The sequence below is a fragment of the Pogona vitticeps genome, chromosome 1 (assembly GCF_051106095.1).
Source record: "Pogona vitticeps strain Pit_001003342236 chromosome 1, PviZW2.1, whole genome shotgun sequence".
In the NCBI taxonomy this organism is placed as follows: Eukaryota; Metazoa; Chordata; class Lepidosauria; order Squamata; family Agamidae; genus Pogona; species Pogona vitticeps.
Genome location: NC_135783.1, coordinates 254,889,562 through 254,913,124, shown reverse-complemented (window position 1 = coordinate 254,913,124; position 23,563 = coordinate 254,889,562). Strand labels below are relative to the sequence as shown.

At 39.7% G+C, this 23,563-nt stretch overlaps 1 protein-coding gene across 2 annotated transcripts in view; it reads right to left on the bottom strand.

Annotated features, from left to right (window-relative positions):
- The window catches only part of MUC5AC (mucin 5AC, oligomeric mucus/gel-forming), a 67,753-nt gene extending 44,507 nt beyond the window's left edge, over positions 1-23,246 (bottom strand). Inside the window, exons 1-18 of one of the 2 annotated variants that reach the window (XM_072985636.2) lie at positions 23,113-23,246; positions 19,341-19,463; positions 17,491-17,571; positions 16,876-17,137; positions 16,582-16,696; positions 15,153-15,243; positions 13,425-13,534; positions 12,988-13,204; positions 12,296-12,421; positions 12,053-12,170; positions 10,703-10,841; positions 8,291-8,401; positions 7,001-7,070; positions 5,417-5,554; positions 5,135-5,299; positions 3,793-3,887; positions 2,147-2,273; positions 847-1,099 (exon numbers count right to left, since the gene is read on the bottom strand). In XM_072985636.2, the coding sequence (XP_072841737.2) occupies positions 847-1,099; positions 2,147-2,273; positions 3,793-3,887; positions 5,135-5,299; positions 5,417-5,554; positions 7,001-7,070; positions 8,291-8,401; positions 10,703-10,841; positions 12,053-12,170; positions 12,296-12,421; positions 12,988-13,204; positions 13,425-13,534; positions 15,153-15,243; positions 16,582-16,696; positions 16,876-17,137; positions 17,491-17,571; positions 19,341-19,463; positions 23,113-23,185 (2,414 nt within the window). In that variant the 5' untranslated portion in view covers positions 23,186-23,246. The remainder of the gene's footprint in view (positions 1-846; positions 1,100-2,146; positions 2,274-3,792; positions 3,888-5,134; positions 5,300-5,416; positions 5,555-7,000; positions 7,071-8,290; positions 8,402-10,702; positions 10,842-12,052; positions 12,171-12,295; positions 12,422-12,987; positions 13,205-13,424; positions 13,535-15,152; positions 15,244-16,581; positions 16,697-16,875; positions 17,138-17,490; positions 17,572-19,340; positions 19,464-23,112) is intronic. The other variant, XM_072985637.2, reaches the window with a different exon arrangement.
- Between the last annotated feature and the right edge of the window lie 317 nt (positions 23,247-23,563).

Below are 23,563 nucleotides of genomic sequence, written 5' to 3'. Positions count from 1 at the left end.
CAGCAAACCCTGCAGAACACAGAATGCTAAAAGATCACCTTGTGCCCAAAAGCTAAGAGCTTTCTTTTAAAATACCACTTTGGTGGTTTTACCAAAGAATCTGTCTCCCATGGGCCTGAGCTGAAGGCTTTTGAACAACAGTAGATTACAAACCTTTACAGTCCAGCTGTTTTGCTGCTAGTCCTATGAATCTGTGAAGCAAAAGTTTTTTCCATGTTGAAGGACATGGATTTTCTTGCTACTATTTTTTGAAACTTCAACATTTGCATGGACAGAATTTCCATAGAAACTTTTTTTGGCAGTAGAAACAGAATCATGTACTTGATTCCTCTCCATTTGTTGCAATCCAACTCCTATTTAATTACTTCACTTTTCTATGCATATTGCAAAAGTGAGCAAAGCTGATAAAAACGATGAAACCAAATTTTCCACCCCATTTTCAGAAACAGCCTGCGAACAGCCCTCCTCAAACACTGTGAGCTTCAAAATCAAACAGTTTTGAGCATTAAGAAATATATTTTGAAGTACAAAACATTTTATTATTAGCCAGCACTTCCAAATAAATGGGTAGAACCTTCATTTTGTCATTATCCCTATTTACAAAAATAAGATTTGTCCAAATTAATACCTGGGCCAAAGATGCCTTAGCCTACTTGATCTCTGAAAGAAGTAGCCCTGAAATGTGACAGGATAGTTCACAAGCATAGGCAAATAATCTTCTTTGTCCCCCCCTCCCTTTTGTAGATAATGCTTCTTTACAATGCTTGATTTCCAAAGAATTCCTACAAACAGACATTAATTGATTCTGTCACCTCATAACACTGCTTATTTCAAATAATCTCTTACCACATGATGCCATTTTCACTAACAGATTCCCCTGATGGTATAGGAGACCCTTTGTAGTAACAAGGGCAACTAGTCTGAGGCACACATTTGCCATTTTCATCCAGGTAGGTCCCGTCTTCACAGGTACACCCATCCACAGGTGTAAACTGAATGTTGCAGGTGACATCAGGCTCACTCAGAGATCGGCAGGTAGGTTGACAGGAATCAATGATGTAACGGTAAGTCATGGTTTTGGGACATATTTGATATTTGCCTTGAGAGGAGGGGAAGAACAAATTATTGTAGAGATTGAGACAACAGTCTCTGTAAGTAAAAAGTACTAGATTAGGCAAGGTTCAACAAATATCCAAAAATGTTTGCTACATGTGTAGAAACTTTGAAAACTGCATTAATTTTTTCATGATCAGATTTTTTTCTACAGAGTGTCTTTTGGACAATGGTGCAGGCTAAATGGGGTTACTTGGGGTTGGTTACCATTTGGCATGATCCTCACATCCTAAAGGCATATTGGAACTCTAGCAAACTTGTTTGGTCCTAATCCTTCCAACCGGATTTTCCAATATTATGAAGTGGCTTAATAAACAAGCCACTTCAGGATACAGGCAATTGAATACTTTCTTTGCTCCTTGGTGGAGGAGCAGGGGAAGTGATTTTTGTTTTAAAAAAAGATCGTAGTAGACCATTGCTGATACACTACATTACTTTTAATTTTAAAAAAACACACATTAAAATGTTCTTTGCTTTGTCTGAAGGTTCAATCAAGAAATTGCCTGTAGCCAAATCTACTGTGGACAGTTTCTCAACTGGCCCTTTAGACAATGAAATTTTGAAAAAAGTACGGCATTGCAGTGCATCAGCGATGGTCTACTACAGTCTTCAGTTCACTTCCTCTGCCCCTCTGCCAAGGAACTGAGAAAGTATTCAATTTGCTGATATCCTGAAGTGGTTTATTTATTAAGCTACTTCATGATTTCTGAAATTCCAATAGGAAGGAACTTTGACAGCAGGAAGGCTTGCTTTGGGTCCATGTCCTGGAATCAAATGTGCAGGGAATGGGCTAAACTGGAGCAATCCAACTAGCACCAAAAAAGTAGAAGTTTCTGGCAGGGGTTCAGAAAAGTGAACATAGGAATGCACTAGGGACAATTTGATCGCTTTAGTGATTACATCATGCAATCACTGGAAAAAAGAGTGAACCGACCTATCTCCTCACCAGACCACACAGTAGACTAAAAGCCTGTCTGGTTACACTCCCAGTTGCAGTTTAATCTTAAGTCTCCTTGAATAATATAAAACTTACTGCAGACATTGGTTCTCCATCCACTCAGCATCACTCCTTTGGCAGCACATGCTTTGACATAGGAAGAGAGAGCAGCACACATACAGTCTTCGCTCCTTTCACAGTTGCAGGTGTCAAACATACAGTTCTAGGAATAAATATCCATTGACATTAACAAATAATGTGGAAATGTGCCTTTAATATACACTTGTGTGGTGTTATGGAGATGTGTGGGTGCCATCTGCCTGTATCTCCCTTATATACCTCCACAGTAACATTTCCTAATACAAAATTGTGGTGATGCCATCATAGTGTTTAGTTCTTCACTTATATTCATTGAAAGGGGATGTCTAATGCTGAATATAACAACAACAGCCCTATTCAGACATTTAAGAAAGGGCTAATTTGAAAGCATCAACAAGGAGAGAGTTCTAATCCCACCCTTCTCCTGTCACTGTCTCCATATGAGGTAAAAGTAAAGGTTCCCCTTGACATTTAGTCCAGTCATGTCTGACTCTAGGGCACGGTGCTCATCCCCATCTCGAAGGCATAGAGCCAGCATTTGTCCGAAGACAATCTTCCATGGTCACGTAGCCAGCACTATTAGACCTGGAACACCGTTACCTTCCCACTGAGGTGGTACCTATTTATCTACTCGCATTCTGCATGCTTTCAAATTGCTAGGTTGGCAGGAGCTGGAACAAGCGACGGGAGATCACTCCGTCACGTGGATTCGATCTTACGACTCCTGGTCTTCTGACCCAGCAGCACAGAGGCTTCTGTGGTTTAACCTGCAGCGCCACCACATCCCGTCTCCATATGAAGGACAGACCAAAAAGGACGTAGCCTCTTGACTACATATGGATCACCTCCAATTGACAACTGTGCTTTTCAGCATCCTCAATTATATGGAGACATTGCACAGGTCATAGAGGCTTTCCTCTTCAAAAATACTTCTCCCCATTGAAATAGTGAACGATTTTAGCAGGCAGGGCTAAAACCTCCTCTCCAATTACCCTTTCTCAAATGACTAACCAGGGCAATTGTGTTATGCAGTCCATTTGCCAGGTACTTCCACAACACTGCATGAGGGAGATGCAAGTTAGTGGTAGCTATGCACCTATTAAAACGGGTGGTGACTGAAGGACTGAGCAGTGGAGCACCTGCCCTGAAATGTTAGGGGGAGATGCCACACTCCATGCACCACCTTTGTCACATAATCTAGGTCCTAAATTTGTTGCAAATCAGCGAGGTTATTGGGTGGGGTTTTTTTTTTAGTGCATGTATCCTAGTACTTTAAGACATTAGCAGGTTGGCAGGTGTGTTTACCTGTAAGACTCACTCTATACATTTGCAGGGAAGTGCCAAAGGTAGATGTTCTGAGCTAGCATTTGACATGTTCACATGTTTGCCATAACTTGGCAAACAATGGGGCCCAGTGTACAGAAGAGAAACATGAGATGTTTATATTTAGTAATAGAGCAAGAAATGCATATGTTGGATTACAAAGGGTAGGGATTAATGAGGAGTATTAATGACACTTCAGAAACTTGGCAAAAGCTTTGCAAAATCATTAAAGTGTCATAACCAGTTTGTTAACTTATTTTTCCCTCTGTAGAATTTACTCTTATTGGCATTTCAAAGGGGGGGGGAGGGCTTTAATGTACCGTATGGTAAACAGCTGGATCAACGACAGAATGGCATTTCTGAAAGAGTCCTTTGCTGTCTGTGAGTTGCCCACACCAGTGGGAAGCATATTTTTCTGTAAATAAAGAAGACAAGTGTGATTTTACTTCATTTCTTTTCAGCAATATTTTATCAGGGGCACAGTTTGCAATGACTCTAACCAATGCAATGGAACTAAATCACAATCATGTATGGGTGCTAGTCTAGAAGTGTAGGAAAATACAGGTGCAAGGTTTAGTTCTGCCAAACTATTTCTGAAGAAGACTCAATTGCCCCTAAATAATGCCTGCATATATGCATATTCACAAGAACAGCTTTGAAAGGTAGACATAGCTACAGTCTATCAATCCTTGGTCAAAATACTACGGCTTTATTATAGTAAATTGCACTAGAGTAGATCCTTTGAATCAACAGAGATTTAATCAAGTCCTCTGTAAGTTCCATTGATGCAAGTTTGCCTACTCTAAATGTAACTTACTAAAATAAATCACTGCTAGAGAAGGCCCATTTGAGTTATTGGATCTTATGGAAGAGTTGAATCACCAAATTCCATTAGTTCAAGGGCCCATTAGTTCAAGGATTTGGGCTACTTCTGGCATTTATTCTGTTCCCTGTTGTCTAGATAATGTGGAATTATTTTGTAAGGACTGTGCCATTTATATACAATTTTTGCTCTTAATACTGGACCAATGTAAAATCTGCTTCAAATCCCTGCTCTGCCAAAAGAGTGACATCTAACATTGTACAAGCTGACTTCCACTGGCAGGTGGCCACTGTTGGGTACAAGCCTGAGCCCGTCACAATCTATCAGTGCAATAGATCTCACTGCAGATGACCCACTTGATTAGAAGGATAAAATGAGAGAAAACAATCCTGACCAGAATCCTTTAGGATAAAGCTGTGGATGAAATACATGTTATTTAATAAGTGTTCCCTACTGTATAGAATGTCATATGACTGGTTGGGCACTTGCTCTAAATGAGGTTATAACTGATTTCACATTCTTTGTGTGACCAGTTGTATGATGGACACTCTGCCAAATGGGGAGGGGAGCACTTACACAATTAACCATTGTCTATAAAGTTTATTCAATAGGATTCTGACCCTTGTGTCTTACTTTGAACTTCTGGAAGGAAGAGGGCATCTTACTATAATATAATATAATACAGTGGTACCCCGCATAGCGACGTTAATCCGTTCCATGCAAGAACCGATAATTCAGAGTCTCTACTTTCTTTGCCAATAATAAAGATGATACTGCCAAGGTTTTCATACTGGGATTTTGTGAGGGAAGTAGCAAAACATTTTCCTCATGTTACATACCATTCTCTATGCTGAGAGTGCATGGGTTCTCAAATATGTTTTTGATGTTGGGGCAATCCGCCTGTGTTTTCCAGGTATTGGCAAAAGCAGCTGAGGTTCCTTCTACCACCCCACTGACAGCCTTGAAGTCATCTGCCTGAGCATCATTGAAGTTTCCACAGAGACCTAAGACAAAACCAGGTAGATTTTTAAACCTTCATAGAAGGCATGATTTATAGAAATAAAAATAATTACAATGAAGATGGCCTCTATGTATCAGGAATAACTCATTGACTCACTTACCACATGTCTTCCCTTTGTAGGATGGATCCACGCGGACAAAGAGTTGCATGATAGGTACCAGCTGGATCTCTAACTGGAGACCAAAATTTGTGTGTACAACGATGAAGAATGATGATGGTTTGAAGATGGTAACATTGGCTGTAGACAGAACAGAAGTAAGCAAATCTCAAGAGGGACTAAAGATTTCATTTGTGGCCTATCTGTGGTTCATATGGTCTGTAATTACCACAGGGACGGGATGAGGTGATAAGGGAGAGGCGCACTTGAAATAATTAAAGCAGAAAACAACTGCTTATACCAAGCATAATAGTTTTCTGTGGTTAGGAAGCAAACTTGTCCTAAAAGGAAGGCACTAAACTTAAGTTTAAACTCCTAAGAAATGGCATTCTGAAGTCGAGCTGTACATTTTTAGACCACGGTTAGCATACTGCCATATTTTGATGGAAATAACTAGAGAAGACATGAGAGGGCCTTCGCAGTGGCTGCTCCCAGGCTTCAGAACGCACTGCCCTGAGAAGCCAGGATGGTTGGCCCACTCCCTCTTGTTCTTCTGTTGTCAGGCAAAGACCTTCCTCTTCAGGCAGGCCTTTAAACAGTATGTTGTCTGGAAAATGCTGATTTTTTTTAACTTACAGGTTTTTAAATGCTTTTGAATCATTTTTATACTTCAGTTTTTAATCTTAATGTACAGTATGTTTATTTTTTTTTTTTAAAATGTGATATTTAATTTTGTTGTTTTATCTGTTGTGAGCTGCCTTGGGACCCTATGGGGAGAAAGGCAGCGAATGAATGAATGAATGAATGAATGAATGAATGAATGAATGAATGAATGAATGAATGAATGAATGAATGAATGAATGAATGAATAGTTCCTTCACACTTAAAGTACATGGATGATAATCGGCTCTACAGCTTCTGGAAACATCATAGTATGGATATTATGAATTAGTTCCTTCATTAAATAATTCTTTTCTCTCCTGTTTCCCTTTTTTCACCAAAGAGAAGAAAGCCATTCATGTGGCAAACTTTACATTCAGACTTGCTCTCTTCAATGACAGTTTGCAACACCATAGCAGGCAGAATTCCAGCTTCAGCCAGCTTTCCAGTAACATACAGTTATCTAGCGACAAGAGCAACTCCACCTATCAGATTTACCAGTCAAAATTATATTGTAGTAAATTACACATGTCAAACACACAAGATGATTCCTCCTTCTAGCTCACCACCCATTGTGGGGTGGTGATGTGACCTGGCACACATTTATTTTCCCGACTGAAATATGGAGGGAAGCATGATGGATGGCCGGCTACATAGACTGGGTCACTTGCACAATTGCCCATTTAAGCCAAGCAAACCCTGTGGGATTCTGACTTTTGTATACATTTCATTTCACAAATGAGCATGCGCACAGATCGTGTCTCTCACTTAGAATTTATTGGAAAGCTTACTTGAACATAGAACTTAATGCAGTTAGACCTCTTTCATAAATTATTATCAGCCATGATTGAAGATAATAGTACCTGGCACTATATAGAGTAAATATCTAAAGCACAGCAGAAACAGAGTGGAGTGAAAAGTACTCACATGCTGAGACAGGCAGTTGACTGAGGATCATATTCACATACACAACCCCAGTAGACTTGATCACAACTACCTGGAAGAGGAGAAATGGCAAGATAAGTAATGGTTAGGTATATTTAGAAAAAAGAAGCACTACTGTACTGTGTTTTCCATTATCCACTGTGAGAAGTATTCACACATTCCTAATTTGACATGCAAGTCAACAGAATCTGTACTGCGGTGTATTTGTGGTGATGGAGTTTTAGACATTCATTAATTCATTCATTTTATATCCCATCCTTCTCTTAATAAAGGCAGTCAAAGCAGTGTAGACAATACAGTATTTAAAAGGCAAATCCAGCTCAAAATACAATTGAAATATCAAAAAAGCATATAGACATGTAATCAATTTGAAACATATTGAAACATACTAGAATGTTTGGAAGAGTTTTTGTGGCGGAAGAGATAACTGTCAATTTTCTGTGATTAAAACCTTTGCATAGACCCTTATGGACTACATTGGCTTTATGAGCATGCTAAGAATGAAAGACATACAAGAAGTCAACAGAAGCCAAGAGGTTGATAGCTTAAAGCTAAGGTCATCAAAGGAAGGCGTTAATGGGATACATAGTAGATTAAGGAATGTAAACCTAAGGGAAGATGATGATGATGATGAAGGAGCAGGCCTGAGGAAAGAAGCCAAGAAAATAAACAAGTGAAGAAATGGGGCATAGTCTATAAGAACTGGAATATGGAGAGATTCAAATTGTGGGTTGGGGTCCTGCATATAAAATCTGTGAAGAGGCATATGTAACTAAAAGAAAAGGAATTCATTAGAAGTTATGGCTTCTGATACTGAAGGACTGCTAGTGGGAAATCTTAAAGGTGAAAGTAGAACCAGCTAAGGGTCACACCAGGAGAATGAATTTCATATACTGAACTGTCCAGGTAGTTGGTTTGTTTCAAGTCTCTAGTATAACTTTCTTGCTAGGAACAGGAATGGTAGGTAGGAGATCAAATAGGAATAATTCTATTTTCAGGTTAAATCTGAAAGCTTCTTCTTCCACTGAGGAATTGAATCACAAGTGAGGATTCCAATACTTTTATTCCATTTGTGTAAGTCATGGCATATGTGGGTTTTTCTCTCTCTCTCTAGTTGAGTTAGTAATTCTTCTTGTAGTGACGGTGGATTTACTCTCCTGTGCAGAATATCATACTTCCTACACTAATGGATTACAAAAATAGTACATCTTTATGTCAGTGTGCTATGTACCTTTAAGACATGGATTTAGAATTGTTGATTTTTCTACTTACTGTCTGGCCTCCAGCTACGCTGATGGCTACGCCTTTCAGGCAGGTCTCGGTGTCTGTCAGGCCACACTTCCGAATTTCTCCCAGTACAGTAAAGACGTTGCTGTCACAGACCTGCAAGTGAAAGAACATAGCATTAGCAAGACTTTCTCCCTTTAGCCTGATATTGTCTGCTGTCCAGCACCACCGGCAGATGTTGTTTCCATTATCGGCTAGTAAAATTAAAGATTCCCCTTGACATTTTTAGCCCAGTCGTGTCCAACTCTAAGGAGTGGTGCTCATCCCATTTTCAAGCCATAGAGCCAGCGCTTGTCTGAAGACAGTTTCCATTGTCACGTGGCCAGCATGACTAGGGAATGCTGTTTCACCTTGCCACTGAGGTGGTACCTATTTATCTACTTGCATTTGCATGCTTTTGAACTGCTAGGTTGGTGAGGAGCTGGGACAAAGCGATGGGAGCTCACTCCATTGTGTGGATTCGATCTTACGACTGCTGGTTTTCTGACCCTGCAACACAGAGGATTCTGCGGTTTAGCCCACTGCGCCACCACGTCCCATTATTGGGTACCTGAGTGTTTTAACTCAAGATTCAGGGATTGAATTCGAGACTTCCCTTATTTTGTATCTTTACATTCTTTCTTCTTTCCAAGGAACATATGGTGCAATACAGCATCACAACAACCCTGTAAAATAACTTCTGGAAGGCTGGGGAAAGTGCCAGAGTTATTCTGCATGCTTCATTACTGAGAGAGGGGTCTGAATTTTAGTGTCCTCACATCAGCTTTCCTGCACGTGCTTTCTTTGCTGGTAAAACCACAGCCTTTCCACTAAAGAATATTAAGGGGAGTACTTGCACATAGCTGCCTAGTTCATGGCTTCTAATGTATTACTGCTTGAGGATGACGTAGGGGCCTACAGTACTTGCTTTTGTTATAACTCCAAGGAGAAAAACTATATGATCGCCTGTCTGTGTGGTTGTGTCATTCATATTATGGCTGCATTGGATAATAAGTAGGGGCTAGAATTCAGGATGTTGGAGACTCCATTTCATCTTTTTAACCACGAGACCTTTTGTTTTCACACTCTGTAGAATAAACTGCAATTTTCAAACAACAATGGATGATACAGTTACTGTGTTCCACCAATGGAACTCCTAAAAAGTTGTAGTTGTAATACTTTTTCATAAAAGAGCTGCAAATATTTATTGGCTGACATGCAGAAGGTGGCCCTGGCTTGGATGCTTAAGTCTCCCAATGCTACAAGCCTAGAGGACTGCAGCATCAGTTCTGAGACCAATTCAGCCATCTCAGGAAGGGAGACAGTTGAGCAGTAGGATGGGCAGTATACCAACAGAATGCCTACTCTCTCCTGCGCACCCACTTTCAGGTATACACATACAAACCCAGCAAATTGTGGGGAAAGGCACATGGTGAGGGGAACAGAATCATTATAGGTTACAGAAACCCACCCCCCTGCTGCTATATAGAGAACCCAGATGGACAGAACTGGGAGAAACTAACTGCCCAGTTTCCTCTAACCAGGCCTCCATAATACAGGCCAAGTCAGCATGCTCATCCAGGATCAAGTCCTGGACAGCTGATGTTTTCCCTTTCATTGACCTGGCTTTCTGTACTTTTAACCCAGGGGACCATTGTAACAGAAATGGGGGTAATCAGGGTTCTCTTCCTTCCCCCACTCCTACAATGATACAGTGGTTTTCCATCTTTGCATCTCTCTCTAGCCTGTATTGTTTCAATAGCTGCTCTCTGCTTCCCCTCACCACCTTCTTCCAGTTTTCAAAAACGTTTCTCCCTCTCAGCTAAAACAGTTGACCTCCCCTCCCAACATGGCAAAATTACCCCATGCCACCTAGAAGGCACAAGGGGAGATGGGCATAACTTTAAATAAAAATAAAAATGGAAAAATCTTGGGGTTTCTATGTGGATGCTTCTGGGGTCCAGGAGTAGGGAATGCACATTTAGGTCTAAGGGGGATGCATGCAGTCCATGGACCATTCTTCACCTGCCCTTGATGTAAGATGACTTCACATACTACTATTGCTATAAATAATCATAATCAAACAACAACAATAACACCACCACCGCAAACAACAATAATAAGTCAGTTTTGACTTATGGCAACTCCCTGATTTTCCAGGAATTATATATTTTTAGACCACAAGAGAACAGCACCTCTTGTAGTGCATGGAAATTGTGCAGCTTCCCCATGGCCACACAAGTGACAGGGCATGTAACCTCATACAGTAAGCCACATATGCTCCAGGTGATACCAGATATCCTCTCTACGAAGAGACACAGCAGGGATTCAAAGTGTAGACCCTTGGCTCCACAGCCAGCTGCTTCAACCTACTGAGCTAAACCAGCTCCTTCAGTCAAATTCTCCCACAAAATTTACCTTGGTTAGAACATAGCTGCAGTCACCAAAGACAGAATATCGTTTCTCATCAAGTGTGGTGATGTGGGAGCCACCTTCAACGGAGCACATGCCAGGGCATGGAAGACTAACACAGGCCCACTGACCTCCAGTACATTTGCTGGGGGAGAAAAAAAGAGAAATGTTCTGTCAACTGATGGTAATGTAAACAGAGGGACTGGAAATCAAGCTCCGTGAGGCAAGACTGAAAGAAGTAGGCATGTTTAGCCTTGAGAAAAGAAGACTGAGGGGAGATATGATAGCACTATTCAAATACTTGAAAGGCAGGATCTGCTCTTGATCATCCCAGAGTGTGGGACATGTAATAATGGACTCAAATCACAGGAAGCCAGGTTTTGACTGAATATCAGGAGAAAATTCCTACTGTTAGAGCAGTCCAACAATGGAACCAGTTACCTTGGGAGGCGGTGAGTGCTTCAACACTGGAAGCATTCAAGAGAAATTTAGACAGCTGTCTGTCAGATATATTTTGATTTTGATTTCCTGCACTGAGGAATAGGTTGGATTCAGTGGCCTTATAAGCCCCTTCCAACTCTGTTATTCTATAATTCTAAACATAAACAAAACAATAAAAATAGTACAAATAAAACTAGGTCAATCAACATGCTGGCTTCCATTTATTTTGTCAGGTTATAGATTCTAGTCTTTTCAGAAAATAAATCACTTTTTATAGGTACTATGTTGTGTTGCACTGTTTTCTAAGGAGCTAAAATCACACCTGTTTTTTATAAAATAAAAGGAATATATATTCATAGATAGCACCCTACTGTATCTGTATTCTCTAAGGCAGTGGCTTCTAAATTTTTCAGCACCATGCTCCCTTTATTGATAAATACCAGTGCCTCCCAACTCTATCATTATCCAGCTCCATTTTAACAAACAGTTCAATCCAGAATGTGAAAGTACAATAAAAAAAAAACTAGTTAAATCTTTTAAACTAAAAGTAAGCACAAGTAGAATTTCTTGTCTTGCTAACTTTAGTAAATAGTTAATAAACAGAATTAAACTTAAGAATACCAGAAACAAAATGAATTGAATGTGAAAGATGCTGACAGCCTCAGACTGTCATGGTACCCCTTGGAATTTCTTTATCCCCCTTCCCCTCTTATAAGCAAGCCATTTTCCAGCACCTCATCAGGGAGTCACAATTAGCTAAGTGTTTCTGTACGGTCTGCGTAATTTACCTTGGCTAATTATATATAACCCATTATATTCTCAACCCATTATATTATTTCAAATAACGTTGTTTAAAACGACTCTCCACCCACAATCCAAATAACTCATGATGAATGGGGTCAAAATGCTTCTTACCATGAACTGCACTGGGATGCGAAGAAAGCCCCAGGAGAATAGGTTTCTGAATTGTAAGTACAGGGACAGTTCTCCAGGGCAATGCAGCCGGAATTGTTAATGTCATCAAACACAGTGCCTAAAAGAAGGAGATACGGTTAACATTATTATGTTCTTGTAGATTTCATTATTTCTTTAAAGCTAGAGAAGACACAATCAAATGCTGGTATATAAAGTCAGGTGCAAGCATGGATGCTGACTCACCTAAGGGACAGAAGCAGCCGTCCGTACAGTGATCTTCACAGAGCTGGGACCTTTCAGGATTGGTGCAAGTATTAGAACATGGGGATCCACATTCTCGGTGCTCCATGTTGTAAGGACAGGTCTTGGCTGCAAGGAGAAATAAATGATGACATGTTACATAGCCTCATACATTGGGTAGGTGTGTGACGCACACACAGATTTAAATGGATTAAGCCATATTCATGGTCTGGCTTAGGTTGTGGCCCTGTGCAGTTTTTCATGCAGCAGGGAGCATGGAAACCAAGCATTATGATGAAAGACTGAAAAAAAAATACAGTGGGGATGTGATAGCACTCTTCACAGAGCTGCAGAGCTATGACGCAGAAGAGTTTAAAAACTTGTTCTCTGCTACCACAAAGTACAGGGCTAAATCTAAGGAGGTTTACAGAAGGGTAGATTTTGGCTGCATCCTGGAAAAGCCTCTTAATGGTAATAGCAGTTTGACAATGGAATAAATCATGTAGGGGAAAGGGAAGCACTCCCTAGTAGGGTCTCTGTGTGTCATGAAACAGAACATGAACGTCACCTGTGCTGGAGGTGATCTGCACTGACCATGGGATTGGACTAGATGACCCACTTTTGATTTCATGATTCCATGAATTTGATACCAGGGGATGCCCCAAGAGGTGAAAGTTCCTTTCAGGCAAACTTACGACACAGGTCTTCAGTTCTCCATTCAAGCGGCAATCCACCCGCATGGGCACATTGCCTGGAATATTCAGCAAAGGTGTCACAGACGCAGACATCAATTGCAGATGCCTCACACCTGCAGAGATCCTGTATGCAAGCATCCACATAATCCTGCACCTCCACTAGTGCATTGCAGCCCATGAATGCTTCGCTAGTCAGAATATTTTCACAGAGAGTAGCCTGGAAGGAAGAAATCAATTGCTTTAAGACAATAGGCTTAATCCACCACTGTTAACTGTTGAGCAACTACTGATTTTGACTGATAATCTTGGTAAGTTAGCACTTATTCATAGGAGCATTGCACACACATGTATGAAAAACTATTTATTTGGCATACCCCAAGGACAAAGAGAAGACAATATCTCCCTTAAATAGGATTAATTAAAACAAAGATCCTTACAAACTCATGACTGCAGTTGCTTGCAGATGAAGGGAGAGGATCTGCACATTGTTCTGTGGGACCATCCATCTTTTGCATGTTGCCAAACTGCACCGGATCCAGCTTGAACCCTGCACAAATATTGCACAGTGTTATTTTCAAAATAACCACCCTATCTTTGTACACAATGTGAGACTAGATGGAGAAAGCAGCCCGCCCATCTGGGTTGAACCTGGCAGCATGTTTGTTAGCTTTAGACCAGGTACATTTGGTAGACTGAATCAGGAATGAGAGCATGAACACACATGACATGGTAAACAAATGGACTCTTGGAAGAATTGTGATGTTAGAAAGATGGAGATGGAGGAGTGCCATTATCTTACTCACCACCATGCAGGGCATAGTGTTCAGTTTTCTCTAATTATAGGTATTATTTAGTTACCATGTGCTGAGGTGACATCTTAAAGAGGTCATCTCTCATGAGGCCCAAAGGTGTCTTTACCCTTTCATATCTATAATGCTGCGATATTTGTCTCACATCATAATCACCAAAAGGTGATTAATGCAACTCCCTGAAAGGAAGGTAGAAACACTCAGATCTGCCTCAGTTAATTGGTAATCCCATAAAAAATGGATTCATTATAATCTCACTTGATTGAGATCCACATTCAGTTCCCTGTAAGAAATGCTGTACATGTAGGACAGATGGACAGGAGCATGTGACCAAGAGCAGATTGTCAAGCCTGAGGGGTGCTTTTCTTGAAATGCCTCATAAATGAACCTTGCAGAAAAATGTCCTTTAAGACAGTGGTCCCCAACCTTGGGCCTCCAGATGTTCTTGGACTACAACTCCCAAAAACCTTCACCACCACCTCTGCTGGCCAGGATTTCTGGGAGCTGAAGTCTAAGAACATCTGGAGACCCAAGGTTGGGAACCACTGCTTTAAGACGACCATCCTGCCAGATCCAAGCTCATACTTTTATGCTCACAAGGGAAGTAGGATCTAGCTTAATCTGGACTGCAAGGCACAATATCCTGAAGGAGGATCTTCACCGCACACAGTTATGGACCTGGTGCTCACTAAATTATTTCTTATCTTCCTAGCGATGATGACCCATTATAAAATGTTTTTGCTAAAAAAGTTTGCTTGGTGCTTACACTGTTACTTCTTTGGTGCTCTTTTCTTTGAGGCATTTTAGATGTCCAAGTTTTAGATGTTTATATATTATATTTATTTTAATATTTTTCCTTTTTTTAAAAAGACACATTGCATTGCATTGCATTCTGTTGTATTTTCTGAACTTTTTCGCAACCCTTCCAGACTTCTCTAATTAGGCAGATTTAAAATATAGTGCAATATAAATAGATGGATGAATGACTAAAACTGGGAGGATCCTGTTTCTCAAAAGAAGTCAAGTTTTAAACTGTGTAGGATTTATACACAATTAATTACAAAAAAAACAGGACACACAGAAGTGAAGTGAGACAAAAATTTTACAGGTTAACAATATTTGAACTGAAACAAAGACTCTACAAGTTAACTTGCAAATATTAACTATATTTGTAAGGAGTCACTTCAACAGACAAGCACTGACCCTTTTAAAACACGGGCTGCTGCTACAAAGCTATAAAATCAGTCTTCATTACAGTGTTTGCCAAGGTAAATATTGTTATTGTACAAACGAACTGATAAGTATCCCACTTTTAAAAGCCATAAAAACATCTGCATGTGTTGCTTTTGTATTCACCATTTGAAATGAATTCATTGTATTCTTGGATTCCATTGAAGTCTCCACAAAGACCACAAGTCTGATTAGCATATTTCTCATTCAGCTCCAGCTAAATCAAGATAAAAGAAACACAATGCAGCCGTAATGAACATGTATAGTAATGAGCATTGTAAATAAAAATCAGAGTTGATGGCTGTCATAGCTTCAAAAAGGCGTTTGAAATCTTTTCCCCTGATTTCAGTTAATTGTGTTTCAGTACTATGCAAATCCCAAACTGTGGCTAATATATCTATGGCTTGCATCAACAATATACTTCATAACTCATTGTTTAAAGTTGGTTTGGTTCAAATAATCCATGATTAACACTGACCATTGTTTGTTGGTGCGAGGTGACACAACAATCTATCTTTAATCCAAATCAGATCCCAGCAGAGAAGAGGGGAGGGTGTGAACCTGAGATTTTCTGCATCCTGTTTCACTGTGATAAACTATGATTTAGGGCAGTTTTTCCCTACATTGGGTCCCCAGATGTTCCTGCACCTCCCAGAAATCCTGTCTAGCATAGCTAGTGGTAAAGCTTTCTGGGAGTTATAGCCTAAGAACATTTGGGGACCCAAAGTTGGGAGCCACTGGTTTAGGGTGATGCCCAAATGCAGGCAATGACCAGACCAAGCAAATGATTCAAGTGCTCAAAGGGCCAACGGGAAATATTATATGTTTAAGTTCTGATTGGTTTTTATTATCAGCCAATGAAATTAAAAACACAAGACTCTCTAACAGATATACTGTCATTTTGTTTATACTTCACCTAAAAACAACAGTTAGAAGACAAGTGATGAACAGTCCCTGTTCTTTCATATTCCAAACTGTTTTTAACTAAAGAATTTTCCACAAACAGCCACCAGCTAAAAATGATGACATGAGAAAAACAATTTTAGGTTCTCTTCTTCATTATAAAGAAGAAAGGAGAATGATACATTATGCAATGTTCAGGGCTAGGGATGTGCAAATTTGTTTTTACCTAATCTGAAACCTCCTGGATATCATAACATCTAAATTGCAGCTTCTCATAATGACCGCCAGCTTGCTAAGCATGCACATATAAATGTACACTAATTCATGTTACAGTTGTTGTTTAGAGCAGTGGTCCCCAACCTTGTGCCTCCAGATGTTCTTGGAGTACAACTCCCAGAAGTTTCCACCACCACCTCTGCTGGCTAGGATTTCTGGGAGTTGAAGTCCAAGAACATCTGGAGGCCTAAGGTTAGGGACTACTGGTTTGGAGGATAATACATAGTTATTATACAGCTCTCGTGTGCAAGACGCCAATAAAGGGGCAGGGGGGCAATGCCATGATCTGTTCCTAACATGTGCCACTTAGTCAGTAAGTCTTTCCCAAAACCCCAAATTCCATGATTTCTTTGTAATATCTGGAACTGATCCTTACCAAAAGTCCATCTTCTCCATTCCACATAAGCTCCAGGCCTAATTTGGCAGTGGTTTTCAAGTAACCTGAACTTCTTTCAATCAAGATTCCAGAGTGGCTATAAGGTAGCTTCACACTGGAGAATAAAACAAATTGCAGTTGATGTGGAAGATGACATACAGAAAACATCTCTTTCACAAATACCTAATTTAAACTTCTAAGCACAACATCTTTTTGTGGTTCCTTTCCCCCCTTTGTTCTGGCATTACTGGAATTTCTAACAGTGAAATAACGAAACTAAGATTGTGAACTTACGATTCTCCATTGACTGTAACAACGTTTGGGGTCAGTTCAATGGCCACACCATCAAGTCTGATGGTCACGTAGCGAATAACGGTAGCGTTGTTAACCACAGCGCGCCTTATTTGGATGTTGAAGTCTTCATAGGAGGCCTTGCAATGAGATGAGAAGATGTAATTGCACATCCCAGGGAAATAATAGATGTCTCCATCAAAGGTCTTGAAATGGAAGTTCCCCCATGTGCTGCACACCCTCTCATTGTGAGCAGGATTTCCAGCTGTGGATTCAAAGAAATCTGTAAGGCTTCATCCAATGTCTTGCCTCCCATCCTTCCATTCAATAACAATGATTTTGATTTATCTTCGAAATTGCCTTCATTGGAGCCATATAATATCCCCCAATTTGATCTCAATCTTATGACTTTTCACATATCCCTATGACCACCACTAATATCCCCTTCTCTCGTCTCCAGCCCTTTTCTCATTAATACATGACAGCCCGCATTCTCCAAATTTCTGTTTTGGAGGATTTGTTGCTGAAGATCTGAGGATGTGAGTGAAATGAAAATAAAATAATTGACATGAAGGGTACAGATCTAAAACTCATAATTCTAATCTTTGGCCAACTTACCCTTGACTGCTAGAGTTGTTCTCATTGAAGGGATGAGGGTCACTTTACTTATAGGAGCTGAGGTAGAAACAACAAAAGGAGCTGATTTGATTTTAAAAAGGAGAAAAAAATATAATTACAGTTAGTACAATATTTCTCCTAAAGAATAATAACAAACAGAAGGTAAGACATCTTCAAACTTGAACTTCTTCACTTTTTCCTTTCTCTGTCATTTCTATCAAACCTATTGTTGTTTAGCTAAAGTGAACCCATTTTGAAGCATATTAGGTAAGGAAGACAGCCTATGATTTGTTCTTGAAAAAACAGTGACACTGCCTACAAGCAACATAAACAGATATTATTCAGGAGCACATTAAAATGTTTTAAATAAAATTAGTATATGAATGTGTTATTAAAAGGGAAGGATTTAGTCTTATACATCATAAATAAAATTCAGAATCAAGGTATGGCAACACCTTTTATTAGATCACTAAACTTTCCTTAAAAGCCAAAGTTTCTAATCCTCAGAATTCCTCATATATAGATATGCTGAATATTTGTAAGTCTTTTGGGATGGATGTAGACATTATAAAAGAAAAAGCAACATTACTCACTACCATGGGTGTTCCACTTATACACCCAAGCTCTCAGAGTCTATTTGCGCACCTCTAATATGTAAATATTGTTCCAGATTAGATATCTGTGTGGTATGTGCATGTTTGTGTGGTTTGTAACCAAAGAAAATTAATATAATCTTAATGTACACAGAATTTCCTGTCCTATACAGTATCTGAGAGCTCTCCTTATCACCCTCTCTAGGTAAGCAAATCAGCACTTTGAAAGGCTCCACTGTCACTTTAAAACATCAAAAAGTATTAATGCAGGATTTGAAATTGATTACTGCATGGAAAGGGGAATGTTCAGTTTTTAGCTGACATTCTGTTGCTTAGTGTAGTAAGTTGCATTAGAGTTGCTCATTCTGTCAGTGAGCATTTGGTGAGTCAACTCCTTTATAACTTCTATTGATTCAAATGCGTCTACTCCAGCTGCAGCTTCAGCTTAGAGGCTCCAACTAGAGTAGGCCCTTTTGAATCAATGGAACCTTACAGAGGAGTTGGTGCATCAAAACCTCATTGATACAATGGGCCTACTCTAATTTTGCCTTATGAAGCTAAGCAACAGTGTTTCAGCCCGTGTTCCAGTATTATCACACAATTGCTAGCCATTAGGCAAGGACATAAATCTATGAGACAGAGAGGATGGAGGAAGAAGCAGCTGTTGAAATTGAGTGGTATTGTAAACAGATTCTGGACATACATGGAGAATCCTGCTATACACCTTTTCTCAATGATGCCTCTATTTTGCAGCATCCATTAGGATATCCCAGGAGGAGGAAGATGACACTATGAAAGCTGGTATTGCATGGGGTTGTAAGCGCCTGCTTTCTCTATGCAGGATGGCAGGCATATATTTTTTCCTCTTTTTCCCATGTTTGCTTTTGAAATTACACTTTCATTCTTTCGATGTCCGACTACCCCAGCACGCCCACTGGGAGGAGAACCCCTGTAAATTGTTAGATGTTGCCAGTCTGTCTGTCCAGCTTGCTTCCTCCCCTACTGTATTTTTCCCTGCCCACATTCTGCTGCCCATTTTATTGGGAGAGCCACTGGTGCCCTGCTGATCCCCAACTCCATAAGAGAGATTGCTCGTGCTTAGTTATATTTTCATGCACATGTTTGGACATCATATCTTCCTTAGTATGAAAGGGATTGTGTCAACAAGCATCTGGTTCTGTATAGCTCATAGACAGAGAGAAACCAACTCACACATTTTGCCCATTTCTCAAACTGACTAACATTAAAAATACCTACGGTCATGTGTCGGCTGCACAGACAGAAGTTCCTCATAATTTTGCTGTTGGTCGTATTGCTGGTCCTCATACTGAAATTGCTGATCCTCATACTGGGATTGCTGCTGTTCATACTGGGAATAAGCTATGGCAAAAATTAAAAGAGCAAGACAGAAATAATGATTATGGATTTCATTATGATATTTATCAGCATTTTTTTAAAATTACCAGAATCCTATTGTTGTCCAATTGGATTCCAGCCAGTAATTAAAATATTTTTTTATCCAGGCCAGAGTTTATCCAGAGTTTTTTGGGCAATAGCTGCTAAAATCCCAGAATTGTATGAATGTGGATAGAATTCTGGGAGTTGTCATTGAAAAGAGCAGCTTCTTCAATCTTCGTTACTAATACTAAGAATTATATGAAACCTGCATGTCAAGAGGTAGGATAGTCTGATTCCTAGTTATGGATGAGGAAACAGATTTGATATCTTTCGAAGTTCCATGAATATTTTTTCATTTTCTGTATGTCATTCATTCATTCATTCATTCATTCATTCATTCAAATTATATACCACCCATCTAGCCACTTGCTACTCAGCATGGTGTACAGCAAAAGCATAAATTATATAATCAATAAAAACACTAGACAATGCTACAAATTGAAAGGACAAAAACTAGACGGGGGCAATGAACCAAATAAAAAATTGCAATATTCTTCTCCTCCTTTGTCCACTGCCCCAGCTACTTGGAAAGAGCCTCCTCAAAAGTCCCTCTGAACAGTTTTTAAGAGCTTTTTGAATGTGCTAATGGATGGCTCCTACCATACCTCCCGTGAGAGGCCGTTCCACTAGGAAGGTGCCACTGCTGAGAAAGCCCAGTTTCCCAAACTTCTTGGGGAGTCAGCACCTGCAGCCATGAGGTCTGTGAGGACCAAGTCTGTATTGGGAAAATGATCAACGCCTGCTGGCTGCAGGATTCTGGGAAATGTAAGCTGCCTGGGATCTGAAGAATGGTAGCTAGTAAATGTGTGTTCCTTCAGTTTTTAACCCCAGCACTTTTTAAAAATGACCTTCCATTTTTCTTGAGGTATTGCATTATAGAAAAGTATTTTCTTTGCACTCAATCTACTATCAGTGAATTTTATTTGGTGACTCCCTATTAGTAAGAGAGTGAAATGAACTTTTCTTCACATTTTTAACTGCTATGATTCAATCATTTTAACAGTTTCCATAGGTATAGAGCTGTTGCAGCAAAAACAGCAGAATTCTGTGGGACTTTAAAGACTAATACATATATGAAATCATATAGAATATGATATTGGCTGAAATCCTGTTGCTTTGCTACTCAGGTGGAAGGCAAAAGGTATCAATTTTACTTGTTTCCAACTGCAATTAAAGAATCTCTGCTGGGATTCTTGAGTGTGCACCAGGTCAGTGTGGATGTGTGCCCTGAGAATCATAGTGGTGACTCCTTTATTGCTGATGGCTGAATATTGTGCCTTCTGCTTGAGTACCAAAGCAATAGGATTTCAGCCATTCAATCTGATCAGCAAATTCCTGTTGGAATAAAATTTCACAACATAAACTGAATCCACCAACAGAAAGATTTAATTTAAATGGATTGAAAACTTCCTATCTCCTGCTCCCTTCAGGTTCCAAAACTTTCCAGGGCTCTTTTTGGGCCTGGAAAAGCCTTTGGGAGACTCAGAATGTTACAGAGGGTGTTGAAGACCCCTTTAATGTTTTTTTAAAAAATTGCCTCTGGCTCCTTTCTTTGTCCACATTTTTAAAGGCCAATTTAGTCTTTCCTTAAGTGAAAGATGCTCCCAATCTGCTGATAGGTTTTGTTATCCCTTCATGCACAATTCCCATTTCTTGAAGGGAGATAGTGTTACAAAAAGAGCCACATTATGGATTCACATAGAATCACAAATTTGGAAAAGTTACTTTATTGACTACAAATCCCAGAATCCCTCATGGAACCCCTGAAGGTAACTGTCAGAAGCTCTCAAACAACGTTATGATAGCTAGACAAGCTCATTTTATTTTCAGGCTATCCCCCAGTACACCAAATGTTGAGATTTGCTTTTTTTTAAATGCCTGCACTATCTGAGCTATCATTTTCACTGAACTATTAAATCACTACTTAAAGATACAGATGAAAAGTTTGATCGAACCTGGAGTGCATCATTAAATCTTACAAAGTTCTGGGCACATTAACCATAAATCAAAATAAGAAAAATGAAAACATATTTTCATATATACTTGCTGCAAGAAAGCTGTTGCTGTTATGTTTAAGAAGACTTGTGTTAAAACACAATCCAGCTGATCCAGTTTACAGCATTTGCCTCTTCTGGTATCTTTTGGATGACACTATGATGTTCCATTAAACATGCTTCTGCATTTAGTGTATACCGAGTACAGTTCTACCTGAAACAACTATGCTGAATTTCATGTTAGCTCTCCACGATAGTCAAGAGCTGATAACGTAAGGCAGATTAGGAATGAACGATTGCAGTACGGCTCATTCCATGTTTGTTTGTGAAATACTATTCATCACACCTAGTGATAATGTAGATAGTTTTTATAGGTGTGACCATCCAGTTCCAGCAGTTATTTACAATTGTTTAGAGTGTGAAGGGGAAGGAGAAAGTATTTACAAAAGAACAATCACTATGAATACACTGCAGAGAAAATAATTAGCTCTGGTTTTCCTTGTGGTCAGGGGTTTATGTGTATGTGTGTGTTTTGGTGCTATTTCAATGTGTGCAGTTTCCATCCACCTTTCCTTTAGACTTGAGATAATACATTTAGTCAATCTGGTCCTCCCAAGTCCCCTTAAAATGGATCTCAATAAGAGACACTAAAAGGGGAAGGGAGCATTTATGTGTGTGGAGTTGACACAGAGCTGCCTCATTTCAAGGGATGGCTTTTCTTCAAAGTATTACCATGTTTTTCTAGTCCAGCTGAACTCCATAGATCACAATGGTGTGGGCTGGGGGAGATTAGGTGCCCTCTTTCAGAATGCACAAAAGATACAGAACAGAAGTTTGATTGGCATAAACTATTCTTACCTTGGTGCTCCTGTTTTTATGATTATCACAAATTCAACTGAATTTAAATGGAAATTTAGTTCTCTGAAATCAACATAGGCTTTTTGCCACTGATTTCAAAGGGCTCTCCAACACAGCCTAATAGTTGTTGCAAGCAATCTGAATTCCCATTTGCTTGCTGAATTCCCATTTGCCTGACCCATCTATCAGGTTTATAAGTCTCAAAATACCATATTTTTGCAAATCTCATTTTATTTTATTTTATTTTTTAAAAAATAATCAGGTTGGCGCGTGCTAGAATTAATTTTCATGTCTTTTTCAATTGGGTTTCTTTCCTTGATTAGGTTGTGCCCTCCCCTCAAAAATATAAAAATCATCATAATCTTAGAACTGCAGAGCTGGAAGGGACCCTACGGATCATCAAGTCCAGCCACTATTCAGCAGGCACAGTGGGAAACTAAACTCCCAGTCCCTGGTTCAGCAACCAGATACTGCAGATATCACAGCTGCAAAGATCAAATTATTTATTCTGGGCACTGCGGCTGTAAAATGTGAACACACCAGTATTAGAGCGGGTGTATTGGTGACTATAAAAATTCAAAACTAGTGTGTGTTTAAATTCCTGATTAGCTTTTAATGAGGCAAAGCAAACAAAACCACTGTAAAGTCATTTGAACTAGAGGAGAAGTCAGTCACACACTGTATGCACAAGGAAATGAAGTTCTGTCAAAGAATCCTACCTTTATGGTGTGTTAAGGCGATCATTAGCAATGGTATCCATAGTGGTATCCATGACCCCCTGCCTGTCCCCATCCTGGCTGGAATTCGGCAGCATGTACCGAACGACAGGCTCCTGAGGAGGCACCTGTCTTTTGATGACTCTTATATAGCTGGAGTGTGGATTTTGGCTCAGTTCCCAGATTGTTTCACAAGTTCCCAGAGAGGTGGGGCTTCGATGGCTTCAGCAGGTGCACAGGTAAACAGAGGATGGTCTTTTACTCTATTAGGGGCCGGGCAACTGTATTTGCATTTAGGGAGGAGGAGTAATTTTTGAGAGGTTTTTTTCCCCCTTCCTTTTTTGATGAAGGAACTCATAAGGAACAAACAACAATGACCATTGTCCCCATAGGGTTAATGTTCTCCATTGATGATGTGAAGCAGAGCTTTAGATCACATGTGATTTGAGTATCT